The sequence below is a fragment of the Lepisosteus platostomus genome, chromosome 9, assembly GCF_059453375.1.
Source record: "Lepisosteus platostomus isolate fLepPlt1 chromosome 9, fLepPlt1.hap1, whole genome shotgun sequence".
In the NCBI taxonomy this organism is placed as follows: Eukaryota; Metazoa; Chordata; class Actinopteri; order Semionotiformes; family Lepisosteidae; genus Lepisosteus; species Lepisosteus platostomus.
This window is the reverse complement of record NC_142619.1, coordinates 15,154,692-15,179,989: the sequence shown is the minus strand read 5'-3', so window position 1 is coordinate 15,179,989 and position 25,298 is coordinate 15,154,692. Positions and strand designations below refer to the sequence as shown.

Below are 25,298 nucleotides of genomic sequence, written 5' to 3'. Positions count from 1 at the left end.
ACTGGGGGCTAGGTTCAATTCCTGCCATCCTGTGTGTGTGGAGTTTGTATTTTCTTTCTGGGTTCCATGGGTTTTCTCCATATGTGTGATATGATTCCCTCTCGAAGTCCAAAACATACTGGTAGGTTAATTGGCTTACAGGAAAACTGACCCTGGTGTGTTTGTGTCTGTTTGTCTGTCCTGTGATGGACAGGCACTATGTCCAGGGTGTATTCTGTCTTGCATCTGTTGCTTGCTAGGAAATTAGCTCCAAATCCTCTGTATTAGATAAAGAGATTAGAAAATGGATGGAAGTAAAGGCACTGTGTGGATGGAATTATACAGTGTTAGAAACCCACTATGAGATGGCAGCACCTCACTGAGGATAAATTATTTTATAGTACTGGCTTAAGGAAAAAGCCTTTCCACCTCTCTTGCACATCAGTATCCATACCTTGTTAGTTATTTAAACAAATTGCCTCTAAATATAAACATCTTAAGATGCTGGCTCTGTGGATCAAAATCAGCTGTTTTCCCATTCCTTCTATTCATGTGCATCCAACACAGTTCAATGCTAGCAACTACACAAAATCTAAAATACAATCCTCATTTCAGTATCTATGTAAACATACAGTCTGTTAACTTCCTCATCTTCCTCTGCAGTCTATATCATCTCCTTTCATTTTGTTTTCATTTTGTCAAAAGTATGCCTAACCCTATTAGGAAGTGATTTTATCGGTGTATTCCTCAACTTTCCCCAAATTATCTTTTTCCTACCTACATCTCTAGTCTTACATCCTGCAATATCTCAGCCAACACTTAAATCCTCAAAAACTGCTTGTATTAATTTGTTTAAATCACAAAATATCGTATGTAAATACCGGCCATGTAGTACTCTGCGCTGTGGAATAATAGTTTCTTTTAAAGGGAACTAGAGAATCTAGGAACTAGAGAAATCAAGAAAGGCATTTTTTCTAGAATTAATAAATGCATATCCTGTTCACTGGGGTAATTAAATCCACACTGAGCAATCTCCAATATGTTCAGAATTTGACAGCCAGAATCCTGATCGGGATGCATTATGCCTGTCTTGAAGACCTTGCACTGGCTTCCTATCAGGTTTCGAGTCAACTCAAAATCCTCATCCTCATTCAGTACCTATCTGGCTTATTATCTGTCTACTCCCCACCTTGCAACCTTTGTCCGTCTGACTCTGGTCTTCTAGCTGTCCTCAAGAACATCTACATTCTGTGGGTGACGGGACCTGCTCTAGCTGCACCCCAGAGCTCTGGATTTGTATCCAAAGTGATATCAGAGTCACCTACCCTGAGTGCATTTAAATCTAACCTCAAAACCTTTCTTTTCAGAAGACTTATTTAGTGTCTGTATCTGCTTCATTTTCTAATTTCGGTAGCACTTCTAACTGCTTGTCTTTCTTATATGTATTTACTTTGCAATCTGTGGTCCTTATAACTGTTTTTACACCTACTGTATTGCTTTGAGATGCTACTTTTAAAAGTGCTATATAAAATAAAGTTTATTATTGTTATAGAGAAACTTGATCAGATTTTCCCTGGTTCAGAAAAAAAGATCTAAAGTATACTAATCTGTCACTCTTCTCGCACCCTCTTTGCTAAACGGCTTTGCATACTAATCTGATCAATTTTCTGTACTTTCTCTTGAAATGAGTCATTTCTAAATACCTGTTTTCACTGTTAACATCTTGCCCCAACTCTGCAACAAAATATACACTTATCTCAACATGACAGTTCATCCTGCTACCAACATTGAATAAAAAAATCTTTAGATTTCTATACTTATGTCTTTAGTGGTTTCATTAGTGACAAAGGCTATAAAGAAAAGGAAAAATGTATTTTACGTGTTGCAAAAAACTGACTTGCTTCAACAAAATATATTTACAAATCCTTTTGCCTGGCAATCTACTGGAATGCCCAACTATCTGAGAAGCCCTCCATGAAACCATGTTTGCTCTTAATTCATATAAGGCTCTCTGACAGAATTGCTGTTTTTTATGTGTGCTAATTTTCTGACTCTATCCCATCAAACCTTCATACTCTCCCTGCCAGCATTGCACCTGATTATTCAAGCCCCTCACTCTCTGCCAAATCTACTGTATTTCATGTTTGCATGTTCTTTTGTAACACACCTTTCTGTGATTTTTTTTTGTATATCTAAGCAAGTGTTCCTGCATCCCTCTTTTGCACTATGTCTTAGTCATGGCTTTTTTCTGTTTGCTTATTTCAAAATAACACCTGCTCCATTTCTAAAACTTTTTGCTAATGTGCATTTTTGTATTTTTACATTTATTTACACCTCAAGGACTTTAACGTCCTAAATCTTCATTTGCCTTAATCTGTAGACTGAATTTTAGTTTTAGCCTTAAAAAGCTTAGGTTTTCTCTATCTTTTGTTGTTCTACAACTGTTATTATTGATCACCGAATTATTGTACTTGACATGACTTTTTATTCACCCTTTCCTGAACATCTGTGACAATTAGAGTTAGTGCTGTCTCTGGTGCGATCTTTTGCAGCTGAAATTTCACTGTTTTAAACTAATAAGAAATTAGATTGCTCATAAATCGAATCACTATTTCTACATAAACACAGCGTAATTGCTCCCTGAAAATGCTCTTTTTCCTGTTCGATTTGGAAACCTTGTTGGAATCTGATTTGAGATGTCAATTTATTTTCTCAGTGTATTTCTGTTGCCGAAAAAGTGCACATTTCCTACATTGCTTTGTGAGCTTTTAACTTTATATTTAGGCTCAGATTTCAACTATAAATCTTACACTATTTTCAAACGTAATACTGATGTTTTGCTCCCCCTTACCACAAAAATATATTTTTATTGTAGCTGGGATGAGCTTTTTTTCGAATGTTTCTCTCCCTACTGCTATTTGGACACGGAACAGTTAAAGATGGTGTAGTGTGCTCTCTGAAGGCACCAGTTCTGTAGGGTTTGGGCATTTACTGGGACAATTATTAATTGTAGCAGTAAATCACAAAATGATTCTTTTAATGGCTTTAGAATCCATCCATGCGATATAACTCAAACAGTGCACACACACAGGTACTAATACACGAGGATACATTTATTAATACATAGAATATGCATGTAAACCTAACAGATCTTATTGAGAGGGTTATCAGAATACAAAAAGTATATATTCATTCAGTTACAAAGAGTTACATATATCAAGAGGACATACGTTCAGTATATCATTCATTTAGACCATTTCGTAAATGAACTTGGTTATAACTTCTACATTGGATACTCAAAACAAGTACATAACTCTTAGGAATTACGTTGATATCAACTGGTTGGGATCACAATTGAATTCTTGAGCTGTAATGCATTGAAGTTGAATACTCATCCATTCTTTGGGGATTCAGATCTCCTGCGGTCTCTCTGGCTCCGTGCCAGGCTGTGCTGTGCAGCTTGCGACGGTGCGCTGTTGATGCTCACTGACCGGCTAGTTAGTGTTGGCTTTAACTAGCACAGTTTGTGCACAGGAGAAAAGATGACTGTGGGTCCCAGCAAGTCAGGAAGAGGACCAGTTCGTTCCTGATGAAGCGCTAGTTCTGAATAGTGATTCAGCTGTCCACAGTTCCGACCTGTTCATGAGGCTTGCTGCTGATGCTAACCTCGGATGGATCCTTTGGTTACTCTCTGGCAACCTCCGCTCTAGACTCTTAGAACAGAGGAAAGTTCTGGCTCTCGGACACACTGGCCGTTCCGTGGTTGTCCAGGCTGAGTCTCAGGATGGTCAGGAGGCGCACTGCGAGAATGTCCTGCCCTTGGGAGCCTTTCTGCTCCTGGGCCGTCCTGTCCTGAAATTCTCCTTTGAGATTCTCCCTTTCAGAAAAGTCCACTACAGGCTCTCTGTGTTGCCTGCTTTTACCTGGAGGAACTTCAGCTCGTTCATTGGCTGAAAGTTTCATGGGCATCAGAATTCCACGTGGGTTACTCGGCCCTACCAGTCCCTGATTGGTTGATCAAGGTGAGATATGAGTCACTTACTCCTGACACAGGAATGCAGTCCAGATGTCCATCTGGCACTCCCTAGACAGATAGGCGCCAATGGATGACCATTGATCATGATAGCCGGGCTTAGCTAAGTGCATCCCCATTTGGGAGCTGTCCCTTATCAAAAGAAAACATCTTTAAATCAGCCTGCATGAATAGCTTGGTGCAGCCACAGAGATGAAGAGAGAGATGGGGCCTCATTTGGGAAAGCACAGCAATACTTAATTCTGTCTTATTAACAAGCATTGCCGCTACAATGGTGACAAGTCAGGCATCCAAAGGGGGGGCGTCTCCGCCTCCATAACTAAAAAGCCAAACAGGAGTGGCTTAAGCAACATACACAGTTGTGTAACTGACAGTTTGAGGTAGCCTATCGTGTAAATTTAATTTTGTTGCTGATAGGTTAAGCTTTCGAAACTCAGCCCCAAAGTCATGTGACTGATTTTTCGCCCTTTCTTTGGTTAAATGTAAGGATCACAAGCACCACCATGTTCACTGGGATGTGTAGTTTTTAATTCAGTTTGAATTATAACTATACGTACTGTCTTCGTATTTGGGCAGGGCTTTAAAGAGAGGGCGCACCAAAACTTTTTGGTGCCGTCGTCTCTGCTTTAAAGGTATAAATTCTTGTGGGAGAATTTGACCTCGAACGTTTGCCCAACGTATTATTAGTTACTGAAAGAAGGCCAGAGTCCAAAGAGCAGAAACAACATATACAGTGTCTTGCAAAAAGTATTCACCACCCTTGGACTTTTTCACCTTTTAAAGTAATGCTTGAATCTTTGTGACCCCATTGCATAATTTAATATTTTTTGTTTTTTAACCACACAATGCATATTTAATCAGAATTTGTCACTTCCTAATTGAAATAAAGTATAATTATTCACCAATATGAGTGTTTTGAAAGAAAATGTCCATGCAGCAAAATAATACATAAAGTATACAGAAATTGTGCAGGTGCAAACATTAGTGAACACTTAGTTCTGTGACTTATATCAAGGTAACGCAGGATCAGGTGGGTCAATGACAGTGTTAACCAATTAACTGAGATAACCAATGAAACTGAAGATCTGAAATGATGTGTTGGGGAGGAGCAAACATTAATAATTGCAAGAAAGCAGGTCAGTTACTCTTCCTACGAGTCTAGCATCATGCCTCGAACTAAGAAAACATCAGCAGAACTGTAGTAGATGCTCATCAATCTGGACAAGGTTATAAAGCCATTTCAAAAAGATTCAGTTTCTGGAGTAGTGATGCATAGATCAACAATAAGAAGAACCCTGATCAGAAATTCCATCTATGGAAGGGTAACTAGAAGAAGCCTCTTCTGTCAAAATAGAACAAAGCTTCCCGTCTGAAGTTTGCCAGAGACTACCTAGACAAGCCTGAAGACTTCTGGAAGTCTGTTCTCTGGACAGATGAGTCTAAAATTGAACTATTTGGACACACCAAATGGGCCCATGTTTTGCGAAGAGCCAACACAGCCTACCACCAACAAAACCTTATCCCTACTGTCAAGCATGTTGGTGGGAGTGTCCTTGTATGGGGGTGTTTTTCTTACGCTGGCCCTAAGCAACTTGATATCATTGTGGGAATCATGAATTCTGAGAAATATCAAGGGATTCTTGAGAAGAATGGCATGCCATCAGTTCTAAAACTCAAGCTGGGCACAGTGGATGTTTCAACAAGACAACAATCCTAAACATTCAAGTAAGTCTACTAAAGAATAGCTTAGGAAAAAGAGGTTCCGTGTCCTGGAATGACCAAGCCAAAGGCCTGACCTGAATCCTAATTGAAATGCTGTGGCAGGACCTGAAGAGGGCTTTTCATGAAAAACATGCTTCAAACCTCACAGAGCTGGTGGAGTTTTGTAAAGAGGAGTGGGAAAAAAACACTCCAGCAAGATGTCAGAGACTGATAATTGGTTATAGGAGGTGACTGTGTGAAATTATTGCTGCTAAAGGAGGTGCTACAAGTTATTGACTGAGGGTTCATTAACTTTTGCACACAAGTGTATCTGGTGATTTGTTAAATATCAGTCTAATAATCTTAGTTCAGATCCCGTTTTATGTGTGGGAAGTCTTTATTTAGAATATTCATTTCATATATTCATTAAGAGTTAAGGTTCATATATCTAAAATAAACTTTCAAGCATGACTGCATTGTGTTACACCATGGAACCATGAAGTATTTAACTGAGAATTTTTGCCACTCACCAACACAAAGTACTCTATAATGTCAAAGTGATTCAGACATTTTACTAAATTAAATAAAAATAAAAAACAGAAAATAATTGAATACATAAGTATCCACCCCCTTGCTTTGACACATCTAAATTACCTCTGAAGTAACCAACTCTCTTCTCCAAGTCACATCATTACTTGACTGGAGTCCACCTGTATGCAGTTGAGGTTTTTCAAATGATTTCCTAATAAATACACTTGTCTGGGTGCTTCCTCACTTCCAAGGAAACACTACACCATGAAGACCAAGGAACATTCCAAGCAGATCTGAGACAAGGTTCTTGAAAAATACCAGTCAGGGCAAGGATATAAGAAATTTCCAAGCATTGAACATACCTCGAAGCACAGTGAAATCCATCATTAAAAAGGTGAGAAAATATGGAACAACTGTGAATCTGCCCAGAACTGGCCGTCCTCAAAACTGAGTATCCAGGCAAGAAGATCCGTAGTAAGAGAGGTCACCAAGAGGCCTACGGCAACTCTAAAGGAGTTACAGTCCTCCATGACAGAGATGGGAGACACTGTGCATGAGACAACAATAGCACACACACTTCATAAATCTGGCTTGTACAGAAGGGTGGCAAGAAGAAAGCCTTTGTTAAAAAAAACTCTTTATCTGGAGTTTGCCCAAAGGCATGTGAGAGACTCACAATTTGGAGGAAGATTCCATGGTCTGATGAGACCAAAATTGAACTTTGTTTGGCGCAAACCTAACATAGCACATCACACTGAGAACACCATCCCTACAGTGAAGCATGACCCGAAACATACAGCAAAAGCCACACTGGAGTGGCTTAAAACCAAAAAGGTTAATGTCCTGGAGTGGCCCAGACCTCAATCCAATTGAGCATCTGTGGAATGACTTAAAAATTGCTGTTCACAAACAGTCCCCATCCAGCTCGAGCTATTTTGCTAAGAAGAATGGCAAAAATTCCGTGTCAAGATGTGCAACGTTGATAGAGACTTTTCATTACTGCCAAAGGTAGTCCTACCAAGTATTAACTCTGGGGGGGGGGGATACTTATGCATTCAATTATTTTCTGTTTTTTATTTTTAATTAATTTAGTAAAATGTCTGGATTTTTTTTCACTTTGACATTATAGAGTACTAGAATTCTCAGTTAAATACATCATGGTTCCATGCTGTAACACAACCAAATGTGAAAAAGTCCAAGGGGAGTGAAGGCACTGTACATGTTTAGGGAGTGGAGTCAAAACTCAAACTGTTCAAGCAGCAGTAATTATCTAATTCTGAAATCCACAGGCAGCCAGTGGAGTGAAGCTAACAGGTGATACGCATGCCTTTTAATTAATAATTTCTGGACACTCCACTCAAACCGCTTTACAGGTAATGGGGACTCCCCTCCACCACCACCAATGTGCAGCATCCACCTGGATGATGCGACGGCAGCCATAGTGCGCCAGAATGCTCACCACACATCAGCTATCAGTGGGGGGGAGAGCAGAGTAATGTAGCCAATTCATGGAGGAGGATTATTAGGAGGCCATGATTGGTAAGGGCCAATGGGAAATTTGGTCAGGACGCCGGGGTTACACCCCTACTCTTTTCGAGAAACACCCTGGGATTTTTAATGACCACAGAGAGTCAGGACCTCGGCTTTGCGTCTCATCCGAAGGACGGCGCCTGTTTAAAGTATAGTATCCCTGTCACTATACTGGGGTTTTAGGACCCATATGGACCGCAGGGTGAGCACCCCCTGCTGGCCCCACTAACACCTCTTCCAGCAGCAACCTTAGTTTTTCCCAGGAGGTCTCCCATCCAGGTACTGACCAGGCTCATACCTGCTTAGCTTCAGTGGGTTGCCAGTTGTGAGTTGCAGGGTGATATGGCTGCTGGCGATTTTTTGTACTTGTACAAAGCTTTCTACAAGGTCAGAGTTTTCCGTATGGTTCCTATATTGCATTTCATGCAGTTTGTTTCCGGCATGGTTACATTGTTAAAATTGTTCTTTAAACAATGCAGATTGTTACTAGTCCTCAGTGCACCTTGCTCTTATTTCATCGATATGTTTTTCAGTTTGGAACATGCAAACTAAAGGTTGTGTCAAGCTGCTGTATTTCCAAAACAAAAACTGTGTGGACTAAGTCAAATATTTGTTGTACTATGATAGGGCATTAGTTACATATTTTAAATATTATGTATATAAGCTGAGGCACAAAGTACTGCCATTTAAACACCTTGCTCTTGCTATATTACTGTTTGTGAATTACGTGTAAAAAATATAGTATGTTGAAATAACCTGTTTAATACTATTTGTAGTGAACTATTTGGGGAGTTAAAAAATATTACTGTCCTGTAACTTTAATTACTAGAAACTATCACTAGTTAGGATGAATGTGTATAAAGTAAATACAGAAGACTTCTTATTGTCAAATAACTGTAGTTTACGGTTTTGTACTTTTAATAAACTCATAATTAGCAATGCTGTAAACGGAAGGTGCCAGTACCTGTTTATGAATGTATGTAGTCAAACACATTTCACCCTAAATTTCTTTTTAATGTAGCATTAGTTTCTAATGAGAAAATCAAGTAAATTTATGGGCAATACATTAAGACTTCATGATTTCAGATTCAAGTGTGTTCGAACTTGGCTCAAGTTCTTTTGCGTTCTAACTCTTGCAAAACCTGGTTTTCCAAAGCCTTGCAGCATTCATAGCAAAATATGCAAAATTGTACATATTTTTCTGTTCAGTGTTATGCATTAATTGATATTTCATAATAACCACAATTCACAAACTTGTCGTTTCTTCTTTCTGTAGGAAAATAATGTGCATTTTAAATTAATAGATTGCATGATCTTATTAAGTACTGGTGGATTAAAGTTACTTTTGTATTGAAACATTTTAAAAAATGTACCCCAGTGTTTTATTGTTTATATTATATATACCAGACTTTTCCCACAATAGATGAATATACACATAGGGTAGGTAAATTTCATATGATGGGTGTTATTTCAGAGGCTTAAGTGAATTTAGTTAATTTATTACACATTAAATAATAATAATAATTGCTTACACTTATATAGCGCTTTTCTGGACACTCCACTCAAAGCGCTTTACAGGTAATGGGGACTCCCCTCCACCACAACCAATGTGCAGCATCCACCTGGATGATAAATAAATGCTTTTCTGGACACTCCACTCAAAGCGCTTTACAGGTAATTGGACTCTCCTCTGCCGTCACCAATATGTAGCACTCACCTGGATGATGCAACGGCAAGCAAAGTGCCAAAGTTCACCCACCACACATGAGCTATCAGTGGGGAGGAGAGAGTAATAAAGCCAACTAATAGATGGGGATTATTAGGAGGCCATTATTGGTAAAGGCCAGGGGAAAGTTTGTCCAGGAACACCCTGGGATTTTTATTGACCTCAGTTTTATATCTAATCCGAAGGATGACTCCTTTTTTTTGCAGTATAGTGTCCTCATCACTATACTGGGGCATTAGGACCCACATAGACAACAATATGATCCCTCCCTACTGGTACCACTAACACCTCTTCCAGCAGCAACCTTATTGTTCCCAAGAGGTCTCCCATCCAGGTACTGCCCAGGCTCACACCTGCTGAGCTTCCATGGGTTGCTACTTGTGAGTTACAAGGTGATATATATGATGGCTTAAGGAATGTCACATCTCAGTAGTTAAGTAGTTGAAGAGCCTTAACCCCCTACTCTACAGGGATACTATGTATATTTATGATAAAAAAGTACATTAACATTTTTTATTTCCTATGTTGTTTGCAATTGTTAAATAGGTAAAAAGATCCAGGAAACATGTACAGTATATCTGTAGTGTATGTTTTCCTCATATAATAGTGTGTTTTGGGGCTGAGAAAACATCATTCATGATTTAACAGACCTTTGGCAATATTGGACACTCCTTTCCTCATTAGTCCTCCAACTAGTGTGTATGAGTTTTTTGTGTGCGTACACCTTTATTCCACAATGTTATCTTTTGAAATGCAACAAGCAGTCATAAAGGCTAGCACCATCTTCATGTCTTTAGTCTTGTCTTCTTCCACTGTGTCCTTGCTGCTCTTAGCTATCAATTTGTACCATTCTTACTGTAGATTTGTGTACGTCTCTCCTCTTCCTTCTCTTTCTTTCTCTCCCTTGTTTTTGTGCCACAGGCTGCGTAAAGTTCAGCTGTGTTTCGGAGAGAGTGACCTTCAAACCTGGTGGCAGAAGGACCCGATTTCTGAGTACGCCCTGCTTGGCTCTTTGTGTGTAACGCTTTTCCTATGTCTTTCCTTCACTGTCATGTTATAATCCTTGCTGTTGCTGGTCTTCTGTCATTTTATATCTACATTTTAGTCTACTATGCATTTAGGTTAAGGCTCTGAAGGTGTGGTGGCAAAAGTATTAAAATCCATTCCAGATTTCTTTGTTTGATGTGCCCCAGTGTTAATCACAACATTACGTGCAGTGGGTATAGAAAGTCCCCACCCCCTTTCAAAATGTTCACCTTTTGTTGCCCAAAATAAGACTTTTTCCATATTTATTTACAAATTGTATCTTGCAACATCCAAGTGAAAAAAGAAAGCAAAATTTCTGAAAAAAAAGTATAATTACTGGGTTGGATAAGAGAACACCCCCCTGAGTTAATACTCGGTGAAAGCACCTTTTGCTTGAATTACAGCCTTGAGTCTGTTTGGATACATCTCTACCAACTTTGTTGGTAGAATATTTGTCCATTCCTCCTTACAGAATTGTTCATGCTCAGTCAAACTGCGTGGTGACCGTTGATGGTATTTAGGTCAGGGCTCTGACTAGGCCACTCAAGGACATTCACCTTCCCGTCCTTCAGCCACTGTACGATTGCTTTGGCGGTGTGCTTTGGGTCATTGTCATGTTGAAAGGTGAACCATCTTCCCATTTTCAACTTCCTGGCTGAGGGCTGCAGGTTTTCTGCAAGAATTTGCTCCATCCATCTTCCCTTCTATCCTGACAAGTGCCCCAGTCCCAGCTCAAGAGAAACACCCCCACAACATGCCACCACCATGCTTTACTGTAGGAGTGGTGTTCTTTGGATGGTAAGATGTATTGGGTTTTTGCCAGATGTACCGTTTTGCATTCCGGCCAAAACGTTAGATTTTGGTCTCATCTGACCGCAGCACCTTTTTGCCACTTGGCAACAGAAATCTAAGGTGCTTTTCAGCAAATCATAAACAAGACTTGATGTGGCTTTTTTTTGCCACCTTCCCATACAGGCCAGATTTGTGGAGTTCTTTTTGTTGTCACATGCACACAATGACCAGTCTTTGCCATAAAGGCCTGCAGCTCGTTCAAAGTTACCATCGGCCTCTTGGTAGCCTCCTTCTTGCTCAGTCATCCAGTTTGGAGGGACGGCCTGATCTAGGCGAGGTCTGGGTGGTGCCATACGCCTTCCACTTCTTAATGATGGTCTTGACTGTGCTCCATGCGATACTTTAAGCCTTTGAAATCTTTTTATACCCATCTCCTGACTTGTGCCTTTCCACAACTTTCTTCTGAAAGCACCTTTCCGCCCATAGTGGATTATTTACTTTGAAATGTACTTCCAAGCAGTGGAATCCTCTCGAAACAGCTGATTGTATTCTGAACTAATCAAAATCACCACTATTGGAAGCCAGTTACCACAGGTGGGAGCCAATTAGTTTGTTGTGTGAGGTGATTGGTTATACATGAGCAAGTTTACAAATGCAATTGTAAGGGGGGGGGTTCAGTTTTCCAAATAAGGTATTTTACTGTTGTAATATTAATTAATTTTCTGAATGTTTTAGAATTTTATATTCACTTGGCTAATGTGAGTTAGCGTGTGTAACTAAAAATGGAAAAAGCCTAATTTAATTTGTTTTTATTTTCAGAGTGTCATACAACAAAAGGTACAATTTTGAAAAGGGGTGGTGACTTTCTATATCCACTGTAGGCTTGGTATTAGTGATGCAGTCAAATGCATACTGTGTTTGCCAATTTGTTTACTTCAGTGTATCACATAAGTAAATAAACCTCACCCAATCATTGATATTTACTCCTGTGGCAAATATCCTGGGTGTATTTTGTGAAGTGTTTATTTTGTAAAGTCAGTACAGAACAAAGTGACAGAAGTGCAGCTTTTCAGGTTTGTACTATAATACTTTTATTTTCCATGTGTGAGCATATTTCCCTTCATAGAAAAAAAGGTTTTCCCAACTGTACAGTAGAGGTATTGGGTATTTTTACATGCTAAACCTAATGAGAATGACCTGTGTGTCCAGGAGGTGGCAGTTTCAGCTAAATACTATTAAAATTTCTAAATACTAATTTAGAACTGCAACTATCCTAAATTAAAAAGCCATGGCTTTATTGACCATCAGATTTTCCATTACTTCAGACTTCAGCAGAGGAAAACAGGAGCTTGATTTACAGAAGAGGATGAAGAGTATAGTATGATATTTAGAAAACAGGAATCAGTGAAAACAAAGTGGTCCATGCTTTTCATTAATTATGTGTGCTGCCTGATTTAACTCCTACAGCAGGATCTGGCTAGATAAAATCGGATGACATGTACCAACCTTCTTATTAGCTCACTTTTGGCAATACAGTTGAACAGATATAGGTAGATGTTCTACAGAGCACAAGAATATTGCATACAAATAGGACATAGGTTTAATTGTAGTTCACCAGCATTGGGTGCTCACAGTGTTACAATTATGGGAGTGAAAATACGGCAACTTTAACACATTAGGCCCTTTCAAAATGGCAATCAAAATGTTATCTCAAAAACAAAATACCACTCTAAAGTGGAAAGGCATCACTGCTTCAATTTGCTAAACTTGATTAAGATTTAAAGGTTGTAGTCAAAGAGAATTTGTTAGAAGCTGAAGTAACCTCTTGATGAATTGGATGAACAACTAAAGCATTGTACTGTATAGGTTTAGAAACTGCAATCACAGAAAAGTGGATTTTGAAACCTTAGTCCCTACATCTTTCAGGTTTCTGCACAGGTAAACTAAAAAACAATGTACTAATCCTCCTTAGGATAAGTTTCAACTGATTTAAAGTTGAGGGGCCAATGTCTTAAATCAATTAAACTTGATAATTTTTTTATCCTATTATTTTTCTTAAATTAAAATCATCAGTGAAGGGATGACTTCTGTGGTTTTTCAATGATGCTGTTTTTTGTCTAAGTATCCTGATAATTCCTAACTTTAGTTACCCTTAACCTACACCTCTTAATGATTTTAGACATGAGAAACTTATATTGAAGTTACTTGTATTATAATGTATTGTCCTCCCATTGGTCCCAATGCCAGGTACGCACTGGGCCTCACTGGTGATGCTGCATTTGACCTATTGTATATTATTTGCAGTTGGGTTTCATTCTAACTGTTGTCTTTAAGTATTAAATCCAGCTGGGAACACTGGACACATGCTGTTTAGGTGATTGTAATTAATGCTCAGAACCACCATTGTGTATATGATATAGTTTAGCAGTTCTTGCTATACTGCAAAAAAAGCCAATTACAAGACATTTTACACTGTTCTTGATGTTCAAATTAGCATTTTTCTTTGTTCTCTCACAATTTCTCTTGCCTTTAAAAATTTTCAGACCTTTTGAGTGCTAGCCTAACTTAAAATGGAAGAATAATGTCGTTTCTTAAGTAAGCTTTTTTGTAATGTTTCCTGATTAGTAACTTAATTGTTAATTTTTCATGCATACCAAAAAAGGCCAAACTGGGTTGCATTAGGCTGTAAAAGTTTCTACTGCAAAGAAGCACTTCTCTGTTATCTACAGTGGTTCTCAAACTGTGGTACGTGCCCCCAGGTGGTATGCCAGATGACCCTGGAAATTTGTTGTGTGCACTGAAAAATCCAAGATCCAATGAGAACGAGGAGGATTATACATCAGCCGCTAGGGTTTTACCATATTTACACATCCCAAAAAAAAGAGGACACCCTGAGGAACTTTCCTATTGCCATGTCTGGGAAGGGGGTCAGGATAGAGAGGGTTTTCAAAATATCCCATGTTCATTGGTAAAGTAACTGTGATAATGTTTGACTGTGTGAAATGCATAAGTCCCCTATGCTGCAATAACAGTATCCTCTGTTTTGCTGCCAGATTTCACAAAATAATCTGTTAATTTGGTTGATGAACTCGCTTCGAATTGCCTTTTTGTGTTTGTCTGAGTCAACACGAGCTTGCAAGTCAAGTACACCTTTTTTTGCCACTGAGACAAAAGTACCAGGTTTACACACCAAACTTTAAGCTTCCCAGTCTTCTCTGCCTCTTTGAAAATACAGAAATTTGTTTTTTGCTTTTGAATTGTATTTGAGGGTAGGAAAACGAGAAACAAAATAGGGAGCCTTTCGGGGGAATGCTTGGTGTCGTGTAGCGAACTAGAGAAGTTAATAAATTCTCTCGCTCTTTCTAACCTCCTCATCCACTATCTTTAAAACTTTTGTTAATTATTCTTAATGGTGAAAATAAAGCCGTTGAAATACCGAACATTTTTTCTTCATTGAGGTATTTAACTGAAGTATGTACCTTGTTTTTAGTAACACTTAGTAAAAGAAAGTAAACAAATGGTTTACCACTTTATCCTTTATCAACAGCCAGCCTATTTTCATAGGATGTTTTCAATTTCTCATTTAGCACCTCTTTTAGTTCTCATTTGGAGCTGGCCTTTGGATGGAAATTGAGATTTTTTTCCACATGATTCCTATGAACATTATTTTGGGGATTATTGATTTAAAATTACATTTTTTCAAGTTCAGTAAGAATTTTATAACCTCATTTATTTATGAAAAAGTAACTTAGTTTCAGTTACAGAAGTTCAACACATACCTAACTCTGCACTACATATTATATCTTTTATGTTGTAAGTCATGAATAGCATGCAGTCTACTTTACCAAGAATGACAAATCTCGAATAAGTAATTGTAAAGTTATAAGCACGACATGGAATGCTACAAAGATCTGCAACGTTGCTCTCTACTGGTGAATTGTGGTATTTGCTTTTTCAGGGCTTGTGACAGATAGATAATACTTTATTAATCCCGTAGGGAAATTGATGAATTTGTATGACATACTTGGAACTGTTTTTCATGAAAGGGGTTTCATATACACAGAAGATCTCTTAAGCAAAATTCTTTTCAATTGTTACTATTTAAATCTGATATCTTCAAGGTTTCATACCTTCAGTCTTTCGTTTTCTTTCCAGTATTTTTAATTCTGTCAGATTTTTGCTTAAGTGGCTTCACTGGTCTAACATTTTTCCTGGACAAATGCTGACATTGGTGATCTGCTACCTTTACATCCAAAGCAAGGGGGCCGGTAAGTGTGCCACACTTGCAGGATCTCGGACGAATGAAAATCTTCTACAATGTGGAATATTTTCCACATCTTCATATTTTAGAAGATTTTATTTGTCTGGGATTTAATTTTGTTCTTCGATAGTCCATGTAAATTTTAGTTCTCAGGGAAAGTTACATTTTTCCTGTCTGTCTTGATGTGTACAATATGATTGCTCTTCCCTTGTTCAAAGTCACAGTTGTTAAATATCAGTCATTTCTAATGTTACAGTATTCTGTTGGTAGGTCAACCTATGATAAATTAATTAAACAAAATTAAAAAAGCAAATTAACCCAGTAATGTGGGGGAAATTATACTGATGGAAAAAAGAAACGCAACATTTTCTGGAATGAGAATACTATAGTTACAGCTTATGTACTTTCACAAAAAGTTGTGAATTTGTTTTAAGCCCTCTGACCAGCAATGCGACTTGTCAATCACACAAACGTTTTAGTTTCACTTTTACCCAACAAGGTCCAGGTGGAACAATTCTGATCAGGTCACCTTTAAAAAGGCCTTCATTCAAAGCTTAGGTCACTGCAAGAAAGAGGCCACACTTCGTCCGTTTTCTGTGCATTCCAAAATGCCTCGAATGTTATCAGTAGCAAGGGAGAGGGCCAATAGCATGCTGCAAGCAGGCATGTCATGTGCCAGCGTTACCAGACACTATGGAGTAAGCTGCTCCACTGTGTTCCGACTGCCTGCATCGGTGACAGGACAGTGAGGCTCCATGCTGCTGGCCTTAGAGGAAGGCGACCTGTCAGAGGCACTCTGCTCACACCTCCTAGACGTCACACCTGGCTTGGGCCAGACGGAGGCTGTGATGGATAAGTCAGCAGTGGCATCATGTCATCTTCACAGATGAGTCACTCTTCAGCCTGCTCCACACAGACGGAGGTGTTGCATTGCTTTTTTCCATCAGTATATATATTCATGTATTTATCAAAATCAACTGATGTAAGCATGCTTAATTCTAACATTATGAAACCAAAACGTCTTTGAAAATTATTAAAATTGATTGATCATCAGTGTAGCCCTCACATGTACCTATTCACTGCTTTGCAGTGTGGCAAAGGGTTTATAGGACAAATACCAAATATGCTATCATTGCCATTCATTCTTAGGGACTACAAAGCAAGTTGTCGGAAAAGTACATCCAGACACAATTCAAACTTTTAAATTGTTTACCGGCCTTCTCTTGAATGTTAAGGTGCAGTTCATTTTGATATCTTTATTGCAGTGTAAATGCCTTATTGTGATGTGGTCTGACAGTAAGGATAATGTTCATAAATCATTAAATGTAACAGTAGATTATTGTTGGTGAGATGTTAACACTACCTTTTCCAATTCAATATTCTTTTCATGCTTCAGGGAAGATGGTGAAAAAAGTGTGCCCCTGCAACCAGCTATGTAGTAATTATCTATTTTTTTAACATTTTACCCCCTTCCCCTCCTTTCCTTGCCTGTGTCATTGGTCTATGGCTGCAAATGAATGCCTAAGCCATTGCTTCTGTATTGTCAGCCTGACTTTAACATTTATCTTCTTCAGAAGATGGTTCTTATAGACGTATAGGCCCTTACCATTAGGAGTTAGTACCCATTTTACCTATTTATTATTGTAACTCTGCACTTTCTATCCCATAGAAAAATTATTGTTCCATTTTCACCATGGATCTTTTTGGTTCAAAAACACATTGCAAAATGGACCAGTACTTTCTACAGACATTTTCACTGCAGAACTTCAGTCTTTCCAACATAATGGTATCTGTTGTACATTATGTACATTAGTAGACACTTTGTGCATCACTAAATTTATCCAGCCAGTTACCCAAAAGTACATTAAAATTGTCTATCCTTCGCTCTACACTGATTATCATTAGCTACAGACTAGAAAAAAATGGTAAATGCTGAAGTCAGGACTGGGGCTGCTTCCTTTGATTCCTAGCATCACCCAGTAATAAATGGACTTAAAGTTCATACAGTTGCTTTGTACATTTACATTTTATTTCTGCTTATAGCCCACATTTCTAACAGTTTTATTTTAGTTGAAGTCCATCATTATTCTTAAGTGGGTCAAATCCTTGTTTTTTCAAAGTTTATTTTCTAACAATGTGCATACTTTGATTTTTAGAACAGGGTGAGCAATATTGGGGTCACAGTCAATTCAGTTGTAAATCCTTAGGCCACTTCACTGGCCATAAACAAAGATCTGCAACCCCCCCCCCCCAACTTCCACATATACACCCCTTATTCTCTTTGTAAAGAGTAATAGCAGATGTGTTGGCAATTTTCAGGTTGTTAATCTGTAATTCCTTAGTTAATAAAGGTGTATTATTTGACAATGATATTTTCAGTCAACTTTGTTTTACCAAGTAGTCATGGAGACATGCCTACTGGCACTCTCTGACTGAACTTGATAATTCATTTGGTTTCTTTGTGACTTGCTGTGGGTGGATTTAGGGTTCTGTGAACCTTAAATATCACCAAACCTTAAAAGGATATAATTAAAATAAGGTGTACCTTAAAGAACTAAACTGTATCAATAACAGAATAAAACAGTTTCAAATACAAATGCCAATACTTTTGTCTACGCCAGTAACTGTTTGCCTAACATTTAAATGCTGTCCAGCAAAAGCAGAATTTTTTTGTATAAAGATACTCTTTGAAGCACTTGAAGAGAAAATACATTAATCTATTATATTATCATTTAACATAACACATCTTGGAAAATGTTTAATTAAAATGCAATTGATTACATATATTCCCTGAACAATTGAGAGAAAGTGGAAGATTTTTTCCCCCCAGAAAGCAAGCAAAATGCATCTTAGCAGTTTTAGTGTTAACTCAAAAAGGCCAGTGTAAGTGTTGTGGTCTTTTATTGGCTGTGACCAGATTGCAGTGTTTTTATGTTCTCATTCAGACAGCACAGTATTGGTTTATTTTAACAAAGGTGTACATTAGAATGTGCTATGTCTGTCATTTGTCCCCTTGTCATGTTTTCTTTATTAAAAAGGGGCACCTTTATTGCTCCCTTTGGTATTGGTTTGGTTTTGTTAATTATTGATTACTTTGATAACATTATGAACTGATTTCCAGAATGTGTGGGGAAATTATAAATAAACCCCACACAAATTTGTAATTTTGCATTTTTTAATATAAAATTGCTCATGAATATGTTATGAAATAATATACTCTGAAAAAGTAGAACATATTTAATTTTTCCAGCCTGCTTTGTATTATATGGTATTCCTGAGAGCATCTATGGCTGGGTGAGATTTGTGGATATCTGTGCTTGGGGCAGAGTAGTGGCTCTGTGACTAAGGATCTGTGCCTGTGGCTGGAAGGTTGCCGGTTCAAATTCCACGCCAGCAGAGGAATCCTACTCCGTTGGGCCCCTGAGCAAGGCCCTTAACCCCAGCTGCTCCAGGGGCACTGTATGAATGGCTGGCCCTACGCTCTGATCCCAAGCTTCTCTCTCCCTGTCTGTGTGCCCGTTTGTCTCATGGAGAGCAAGCTGGGAAATGCAAAACGACATTCCTAATGAAATAAATTATATGGCTAATTAAGTGATCTCTTATTCCTATGATGGCACTACATTTTCAATAACTGTAAGCAGGTTACTTGTTTTAATAGAATAAAAAACAGGTTTGATAAGCTTATAGAGAAGATTTTGTATACATCTGTTATATTTTGGGATAATAAACAGCAAAGAAAGAATTAAATAAACAGTTGTCTGCCTGAATTGATGGTTAACTGTACATGTTATAGAGTCTTCAATTCCATCCAACTAGTTAAGGTTATTTAAGCATTCTCATCTACGTAATTTTTACCGTAATTAGTTTTATGTTTTAGACAGAACTAGTCCTTCCCATAATTTAGGGCTTCAAATTAAAGACTGAATTGCCTGTTTTAGATCTGACTGGGGGAAAAAAATCATTAAAAGTGTAGAAGTCTAGAATAATGGACCTGTGTGTGTTTCAGGAACAAGCAGTACCAATACAGTCAGTGGGACTGGCCAGGGACAAACTCAGCCACCCACCACTGTGCCGCAAACCAGGAAGGGCACCTTCACCGATGACCTGCACAAGCTGGTGGACAACTGGGCCAGGGATGCAATGAACCTGTCGCAGGGCAAGAGAGCCACCAAACAACCCCCTCACCAAACACAAGGACACTGCTACACTGATGTAAGAAAACAATTCCTCTTTTCTAAAATGCCTAAAATATATTTTTTCTAGGCTACCTAAGTTTAAAAAAATAATTTTCCATGATTCATGTTAAACTTGCTTCTAAAATTTTTTAAAAGTCTTGAATTGAAATATTAATATCCTTATAGTTCAGGTGCGTAGCTGTATCAACATGCATAGTCTGCAAAGGAACAAGTAATTGGTTTATTCCATGCTAAAGAGAGAAGAGAGAACACTGTGAAGCCTTCTACAGGCATTTCCAGAACCAAGCACTCAAAATGTAGAGGATACCCCACCCATGTTATCGATAGGGCCCTCACCTGGTCCAAACAGCCGTCGGATCATCATCAACTCAATCAGGAACTCCTGGTCTCACAACCGCATTCCTCTGGTGCTTCTCTACCACTCTAACACACTTTCTTCCCCCAGGACCATTATTAACACCTACTCCATTTTACAGGACAATCCCTCCATTGTTTCCCTTTTTTCTAACCACCCAATCATCTCTTACAGCCAACCGCCCAATCTACGTAATCTTGTTTACAGCTCCCTTGACTGCAGTCGGCAGTCATCCCCACCTGGCACCTTCCCCTGCAACAGAACACGCCGCATCACCTGCAAATGCATATCTAACAACCCACTCATTCAGGGCCCCTCAAGTCAATTCCGGATCACACAGACGACATCCTGTACCTCCAGCAACCTCATTTACTCTATCTCTTGCAAAAAATGCCCAGCAATCTACGTTGGGGAAACTGGAAGGAGATTAGGAGACCGCTTCAGAGAACATTTTAGGGCTGTGAAGATTAAAGATTTCTCCAAGCCCATAGTTTCTCATTTCACCTCAGATTGCCATGATCACACTGATCTCTCTGTCTCTGTTCTCAAAGAAGGGTTTCTCAACTCCCATAGCAGAAAGACTACAGAAACGGAACTCATCCTGGAACTGGGTTCACACCTTCCTCCTTCTCTCAATGACCACCTTATTTTCATGTAATCGTCTCTGTTCTCATGCCAGTTTTAAGTTCACACCTTTCTTCATCCCTCTCTACTTTGCACTTCCTGAGTGGACTCTCTGCCTCTCCTCCCCTACCCTCTCCCAGCTTTTGTTCTGCTCTGCTATTTTATCTTTGCTGTCTGCCCTGTCTTTCTCCCACCTGAAGAAGGCTTCACAGACTAAACGTTGTGTTTTCTATCTTCTCTTTTCAGCATAGAGTTAAACCTATTACTTGTTCCTTTAATATTCTTATACCTCCCAATAAAGCCAGAAAAATCAATTTGTGTATTTTTCTCCCCAAGGTAATTCCAGCAGCCGTCATTGCCAGAAAGTTTTCAGCCCCTGGTCAGCTTTGTCCAAATATCACACCCTCTTTGGGTGGGCATACACCTATCCCAACTGCCCCTTCTACCTCCTTAGGGGTCCGCAAGGGCTCCCTGTGTCCTGGCCCACAGTACGGCTTCTCTTCTGCACCTTACAGCACCCAGTGGGCTGGGTCAACTGGGAGCACCCAGCAGTCCGGACTCCTGACCACCTCTCAGCCACTTACCCAGTTCCAGGCTGTCAACCCAGGGTCCCTGCAGGGCATCCATATCAGCACTTTGCAGAAATCTGTCAGCAACCCTGCAGGACCAAACCTACGGACAACATAGGCAACCCTCTCCGCTGGTGGTGATAATTAGATTGATTGATAAGCCTACATCGTTGGGTGATTTTGAAACTCAGGAGTGCTGTGTATTAGAAAAATATGTATAACCCCTCATCAAGGATTGACCAGGGATAGAACCATTTCATTCCATGATGGCCATGGATGGAAATTAGTGATGTGGCCATCCTGGCACCAAGCTTTTAAAATAAAAAGACAAACCAGTGGACAGAAGAATGCAATATTCAGTGGCCAAATAAGGTATAGTGATGGCTTTTGTTATTTCCTTAGGTTGGGCTTTGGTTCAGTTCATTGCTTAACTTACTCCTAAATATATAAATCGATATGTACATGTTTTGGTGGCCTCAATGTTAAATATCCCAGTGAATGTTTCACACTCAGCTCTGACTGACAAAGTAACCATATGTTATACCATCAAATTAGGCACATAGGTATTTATAAAGAAATGCCACACAAGTCCACCTGTTTGATTTTAGAATCTTTAACACTTGCTCACTGGATTTTGTTGGTAAAAGATTAATCAGAACACAAAGCAGCCCACTTCTGATCTTATTATGAAAGGCATGCTCTTTTTGCTGATTCAGTTTAACAGTGTTTCCTTTGTGTTGTGATCTAATGCAATAAAATAATTGGAATATTTAAATCATAAAACTGCAAAGGTGTGGCCTTCATCAAAAATCTGTTTATTTTTCTAATGCGGCAGTTGGTTAGTATAGCAATCTGAGGAGGAGGAATTCTGAAGCCGAGAGACATTAGGCAGCGTTAGTCATTAATATGTTTGTAGTTGTCTTCCACCCCCAGAATCTGTTGGTGTACGTATGTGTTATGGGGTAAGACTTAAGAAGGACAATTCTAGTTCCAGTGTAGACTTTTTTATTGTTACCTTTTTAAAGCTGGTTTTGAAATAAGGGTGATTAATGTTAGTGCTTCTGTCCTGTATGGCTGCATTGAGGTGAGTGGCAGGAGCTTCGCAAGAAGCTTCAGCTGCGTGATGTATAAAAGCAGAGTGCCTCTGTAGACATTGCTTGTGAGGTTATTTAAGCTTGAAATCTATTATCTATTACTAATTGTAACAGCTTTTATAATCATGACAGCATTAGGGGGCTCTTTAAATACTTTGACTTATATATTTAAAAAAGACAAAAGCGTTCTGAACGGACATGTATTTACCCATCAGTTTTTGATGTTGAAACACTGTGATTATATAGATGTTGTTGAACAACATTAGTTTAAAAAAGTGGACCGTCGGAGGGTTACTAGAAAAAAATAAGGCTAGCTATATCCATATACAGTACTTATTGGAGACACTTTATCTTTTCCTTTGTACTTTCTTTGTTAGATAATGTGAATGTAAAATGGTTTAAATTAATGTACTTGAATAACCTGTCTTTCCGTCCCTCATCACCCAGTATGCTTGCTGGAATTATAGTGCCTTGTAGTTATTTGCTTTGGATTTGGGGTGGAGTAACTGAAGCACTAGTGCTTTGTATTTAGGGTGCTGTACTTTCCCTGTGAACTGAGTGTGAGTTAATAGAGGCATATAGGGAATGTTGTTTTGGTGCCATTTTTTAGCCTTTTGAATATGATTTAAGTCATAGAGGAAATATAATAGTCAGATGCCTAAAGATTTGGAGTTTTTCAGCTTGGACAGTACAACAGCACTTGAGCCCTGAACATCCAAAGCAGAGAAACATTGAGCATTAAATTAAAAGCACGTTAAGTAAAATGCACTGCGTGTGAAACAAGATTTGTACGTCTGTAAGATATGCTTATTTCAGACTAATAGTCTTTTTTAAATGCAGTGTATGGAATCTTTCTTAAATGAATACTGTTTTCTGATAAGTAGATAAAGGATATGTTTTATTTTACAAGGCACATAAGATACACAGGTTGTACAGGTGGGTTCTTGGCATTATACAGGTTTTAAGCTACCTGTTTTGGAGAGAATGACAGGGAGGTGCCAAAGACTCGAAGCATGTGTATATCTCATCTAGAATTGTCAACAGTACACAGAAACATATGTTGATGAAGAAACTAGGACAAAGGAGCATGTTGCATGAAAGTGAAATGAAAGTCAGTTTGAATCGTATCTTAGTGGATGTTGAAGGGAAAAAAGGTGTGCCACATTGAATAGTTACACAGAGCTGAAGTTAGTTGCCCGTGCTATAAAGTAATTTTAATTCACATTTTCAAACCAAGTGTATTGAATTAGCAATTGCTATGTTTAGCTAAGTTAGGTTAAATTGGCTAAATGTGCTTAATCCTAGTTAACTCCAACCCTGTTTTTGTGTGGATGTATCATTGTAGTTATAAGATTGTTCACAACATAGAATAAATTGAAGTTCAATTTATTGAACACAAGTCGATTCGATTGATCAACACAAGTCACATTTAAATACCCACTCTGATACCTGGAGATATGTTCAAGCACCCTCTTGAGCATGTTTCTTTCACATATCTGTTATTTTCTAGGTTAGTGCCTCTAGCCAATTTATAGTAATAGCAGCTGTGAAAAAGAATGAAGCTTATGTTATGTTTTTTTGCTTTTCAACTACTTTTTTCCACTTATATAATGGCTAAGGTTTCTTAACCGTCCCATATATAAATAATTCCCGCACGCATTGCCAAGACTTCATTATCGTACAGACATTGTGACCCTTCTCTAATTTTTCTGCTTTCTTGCTCTTGTATTCATCTGTTTCAATATGTGTCTGGATTTCTTACTCATTGACTGTGTCTTCTGAGGTTATACAAACAGTACCGTTCAAAAACATGAATGGCAAACAATTTTGCATGAGCTGAGTAAATGGAATAAAACTGTCTCATCATAACTGGATACCTGGGAGGCAGAAAAAAATGATAAACTTGCAGATTACTGCATTTCTTGGGGTAGTTTCATGGTATGATAAAACACAGGTAGCACCTGAAGGTGCTAAAATTTCATGAGGTTGCTGTCCTTCATAGAACAGATGTAGCATTAATAATACATTTTACTGCAACCTGAGACTTCACTACCTTGAGTTATTAAATATAACCACTTAAACTGCCCCCCTTATCTAATGCAACTTTCATTTTTCAAAATGTCATTCATAGTTTATTATGACCTCAAATAGGCTTTTATTAAGCAGTTACACCCTACATATTTGCCTATATACAGCATTGAATCAGTGTTGGAGATGCATCAGGACAGACCAGAAAGGCTCTTGCCATATGAGATCCTTGAGTTCTCTTAGATCAACTTTACATTTTCACCCAAGATTTTTTTAGATGCATTTCTCTGAGGTTCTTGTGTATTCCCTGTGGAATTAAGAAATCAAGGCAAGTCCTTGAATTTTAAAACAATATTTTAAAGAACTGTACCACAATAGAAAAGTGCAAGGTGAAAATGTAAATGAAATCTTAAAAGACTAAATGTGCACTTTCATGTTTTTCCATGTTGGCTACAGGTGATGTTACAAAGTAGTATAGCCCACTGAATGAGAATCATTTTACTCACTTCACAGTTCCTTGTTGTCAACAAATCATTCAATCTGATGCAGGATCCATCACTTGAAACTGGTCCTGTATAATAAAATTATCAGCAGGTGTTTTTGTGCTTGGTTTTGTTGTATTTAACATTTCTGTCCCCTTTTTGCTTTGTAACATGGCCTGTTTTCATGTTACTGTTTTTTAAGAAAAATCAATACAGTATTACAGATAGAATTGTAACAAAACTGTGAAGAAACATCACTTTGCTTTCTTAACGTTCCTTAGTTTTCTGAAAGAGAGAATGCATTCACTATACCACCACAGTAGTGCCATTCCCTTACACTAAGCAACATCTTTGCTAACTTCAGAATTAAT

General features: G+C 38.5%; 1 protein-coding gene across 14 annotated transcripts in view; it reads left to right on the top strand.

Annotated features, from left to right (window-relative positions):
- wnk1b (WNK lysine deficient protein kinase 1b) overlaps window positions 1–23,733 on the top strand; it is a 171,110-nt gene extending 147,377 nt beyond the window's left edge. For 8 of the 14 annotated variants that reach the window (XM_088646939.1, XM_088646938.1, XM_088646937.1 and 5 more), the window contains 4 exons: window positions 10,422–10,514; window positions 16,976–17,017; window positions 19,586–19,791; window positions 21,091–23,733. In XM_088646939.1, coding sequence (XP_088503065.1) covers window positions 10,422–10,514; window positions 16,976–17,017; window positions 19,586–19,791; window positions 21,091–21,441 — 692 coding nt within the window. In that variant the 3' untranslated portion in view covers window positions 21,442–23,733. The remainder of the gene's footprint in view (window positions 1–10,421; window positions 10,515–16,975; window positions 17,018–19,585; window positions 19,792–21,090) is intronic. The other 6 variants (XM_088646940.1, XM_088646931.1, XM_088646941.1 and 3 more) reach the window with 4 other exon arrangements.
- The last annotated feature ends 1,565 nt before the right edge of the window (window positions 23,734–25,298 follow it).